Source organism: Aplysia californica, unplaced genomic scaffold (assembly GCF_000002075.1).
Source record: "Aplysia californica isolate F4 #8 unplaced genomic scaffold, AplCal3.0 scaffold00400, whole genome shotgun sequence".
In the NCBI taxonomy this organism is placed as follows: Eukaryota; Metazoa; Mollusca; class Gastropoda; order Aplysiida; family Aplysiidae; genus Aplysia; species Aplysia californica.
In genome coordinates this window covers 252,445-255,806 of record NW_004797670.1, presented here as the reverse complement: position 1 = coordinate 255,806, position 3,362 = coordinate 252,445, and the positions used below count along the sequence as shown (strand labels likewise).

General features: G+C 42.7%; 1 protein-coding gene across 1 annotated transcript in view; it reads left to right on the top strand.

Annotated features, from left to right (window-relative positions):
- Positions 1-3,134, top strand: part of LOC101862963 (neural cell adhesion molecule L1) — a gene marked incomplete in the record, with an annotated part of 40,400 nt that extends 37,266 nt beyond the window's left edge. The window contains 1 exon segment of the mRNA XM_013085723.2: positions 1,386-3,134. Coding sequence (XP_012941177.1) covers positions 1,386-2,010 — 625 coding nt within the window.
- Between the last annotated feature and the right edge of the window lie 228 nt (positions 3,135-3,362).

The window sequence follows — 3,362 nt, the reverse complement described above, 5'->3', positions numbered from 1 at the left end:
AGAGAGAAGGGGGGGGGAGGACGAAGGAAAGAAATCAGGGGTTCGGGCGGAGTGTATAAAAGACGAGAGTTCTACGACTGTGCACAACCAAATGGCATATTCTCTCTTTGAAGCTATCACTTCGCTGATTGTTGTCATGTTGTCATAATTGTATTTCAGTAAAAGTTTTGAATTTAAAACAATTTCCTTTGTATTTGCTTTTCAAATTTCTGACATCCAACCACTGACAAGCGCTGAAAAGTTAATGAAATGTAAAGACGCTTCTTTTTTAACAATGTTAAACTTGTTTCGAACAAGAGTAAAAACACGAATGGAATGTTAGTAAAGAAACCAAGAAACAGCACAAAACCCCCACACTCTTTTCAGTTTTTAACGGGCATGAAATAACCGCGGAGACCGTTCCAATTCCTCCACACCCCCATCTCTAGAAAACAATTGAAAAATGCGTTGTAATAACTCACAACACGACAATTCCATTGGCTGGTATGAGGTGTTTAAAATCTTTGATGTTTACCAAAATTCCACGGGCACGTTTGTTTTGTGGTTTGTTTAACTGAGTCTGGGCCGGAAGTTTGAGAAAAGAGGGCCTTGACGGGAGAATTTGCTTCCTTTTCGGGGGACGTGCTTCTTGTTTACTGACGCTGTACGGCCGTGGTGTTCTAGTTTTTACTGCACCAGTCAGACGTTTGGGAAAGATGTTGGTCAGAACTTTCTCAGGCCTGTTGGTTTTCTTTTGAGAATTTGGCAGCGATGGTAAGTTTTGATTTCGGTTAGGATTTAGTGTAGAATTTAGTTTTTTGATTGTGTTCTGTGGCTTAAAAAGTTGTTGTGCTTTATTTGAGGTCAATGAGTCTCTTGAAAATGGTTTTGGTTTTGAGGAAAAGCTAGTGGCAAAGCGTATTTCTGGGGGTTTGGGAAAACGTTCTCTCTTGAATCCTGATTGGCTGAAAGGAGAACGGATTTTCTGTGACGTCTTTGTTTCTCTATTTAAGCCAAGGTTCAGAGGTGCACGAGGGGGATTCCTAACGGTTGGAGGTGGTGGAGCAGGGGATAGCTTCTTGGGGGGAGACTGGAACTTTCTGATATCTCGGTTAATGTTAGATGCTGGTGTGATTGTTGTCATAGTCGTTGTTGTTGTTGTTGTTGTCATCAATGTTGTCGTAGGGGTAGTTGTAGTAGCAGCAGCAGCAGGAGTTGTAGTAAAGCTGGTGACGATGCTGTCTGGGGTGGCGCCCACATTGCCTCTCGGGTTGTCTGTGACTTGCGCAACATGGCTTCCGGAAGTTAGGTCAGTTTTGCGTTTCAGAAAAACACACATCGCGGCTCGGCCTGGGACTGTGGGTTCATATATACATATTGACTTTTCCACTACTTTGTCTCCTCAGGGAGGAAGATAAATACGACGGTAAGATGCCTGAGACCTCGCCAACTATCTTCACTGTGGAGAATCCGGTCCCCAACGGCAAGAACGGACACATTCCAGCTCCTTACACAAACGGTGGACCTCCTTCGCCCTATGTGAATGTCCCTCCCCATTCACCCTATACAAACGGCGGACCCCCTTCCCCCTACATGAATAGCCCTACTGCCCCACCCTACACAAACGAGGACGTGCCTGCTATCTCCTTCACCCCCGGAGACCGCTGGGGTTCGGAGACTCACAGCCTGGATAGCTACCAAGGCGAGGAACAGCCCGCCCCGTACATCAACGAGAACGGATCTCTAGTCTTGTCCTACCCCGAACCTGCACAGCTCGCAGACAGAGACCACAACGACGGACCGAGGGACTACCAGCGAGATCCGGCTTACACTAACACCACGCCTCCGTCCTCCAGGAGGTCTGTGACCCCTGACCCCCAGCCTCCTACGTCACCACGGAGAGGTGTGACGTGGGAAGAGATTCCAATTGAGGGGTCAGAAATGTCCGAAGACCCAGAGGCTCCTCAGCGGTCAGGCAGCGGACGACGCTTTGGACTGAGGGACGTGATGCCAGGGGAGACCATGATATAGAGTACAGTTGTACCTGTCCAATACGATCCCCTGATTTTGGGGAAGAAAGTGTCTGGAGACACTGATATAGAGTACAGTTGCATCTGTCCAATACGACCACCTAATTTTGAGGTAGAAAGTGTCTGGAGACACTGATATAGAGTACAGTTGCACCTGTCCAATACGACTACCCTCCGTAGAAGAGGAAATTATTTGGATTCAAGGATATAGAGTATAATTTAGCCTGTCAAACACTACCAACCTTTATCGAGAATGAAAGTGATTATCTAAGACAGGTGGTCTTCTTGGGCAGTGTCAATATAATGAAAATGATAAAAAATAATCAAGAGGGAATTGAAAAGTGATCTTTTGTACTGGCGACTGTCTTGGACAGGTGGTCGTTAAAGCAGGCTCGACTGTACCCTGATATGGGTGGGCACAACTACCACACGCTTATTATAGAAACCAGCTCAAATACATACATGTATTGAGATCACTGTCTCTCAGTCGGTGAATCCATTATTTTTTCGGTCTAATTCTCTAAACGCTCAATTTCGGGCCAGGATTTTTTAAAAGAGGAATTTTCACAATTTTCTCATTTCCATTACATGTACAATAATATTTTTTTCCCAAAAATCATCATTCTTATTTTGATACGTCATCATAACTTCTATGTATTTGAAGAGGAATCATTTATCTTATTAGTCGACACTTGAAGAAAACATTGTAAAAAAATTCAGGACATACGCATTTAGAGAAAAACACCGACTAATAACGATGTTTATTTTCTTAATGCCTTAAAACCTGTTAAATCTGACAACCCACACTGCATTGTCGTCACAGTGGTGGGAGTGATCATGTTTTCGTCACGGCATGACCATTGGCTAAAAATAGCAATGTTCTTTTCTTTCAATGATCTTGTTTGTTGTCTAGATCTACAATGTATATATTATACTGTTTGAAAGCTGAGTGTAGAAATAGAATAACAACAGAAATGTTTAATTAATTAAAGTATTCATCGCATGTGTGAGATGGAAATATATTGCAGTATTTCATCAATAACACGTCTGAAGCAGTTTTATGAAGGAATGTTTGTTCTCATGAGAACATGGCATGTTAACGTTTATTTTGAGTAGTTTTGAGAAGAAAAAACTTTCCTGTTTTCATATGAATTGAATTGTGGTTTCAACTGTCAGAAAATCCATTAAAATAGCCATATAGGCTTTTGACTTTTATGTCCTTAACACATGACATAAATTTTTAAAAGAGGGTGATAAGTCGAAATTAACTTTGACCAAAAAGTGATAAAAGACAATTCCTATTCTGTGTTGTTAGATTATTTGCACGAGGCGACCCTACCTACCCCCCCCCCT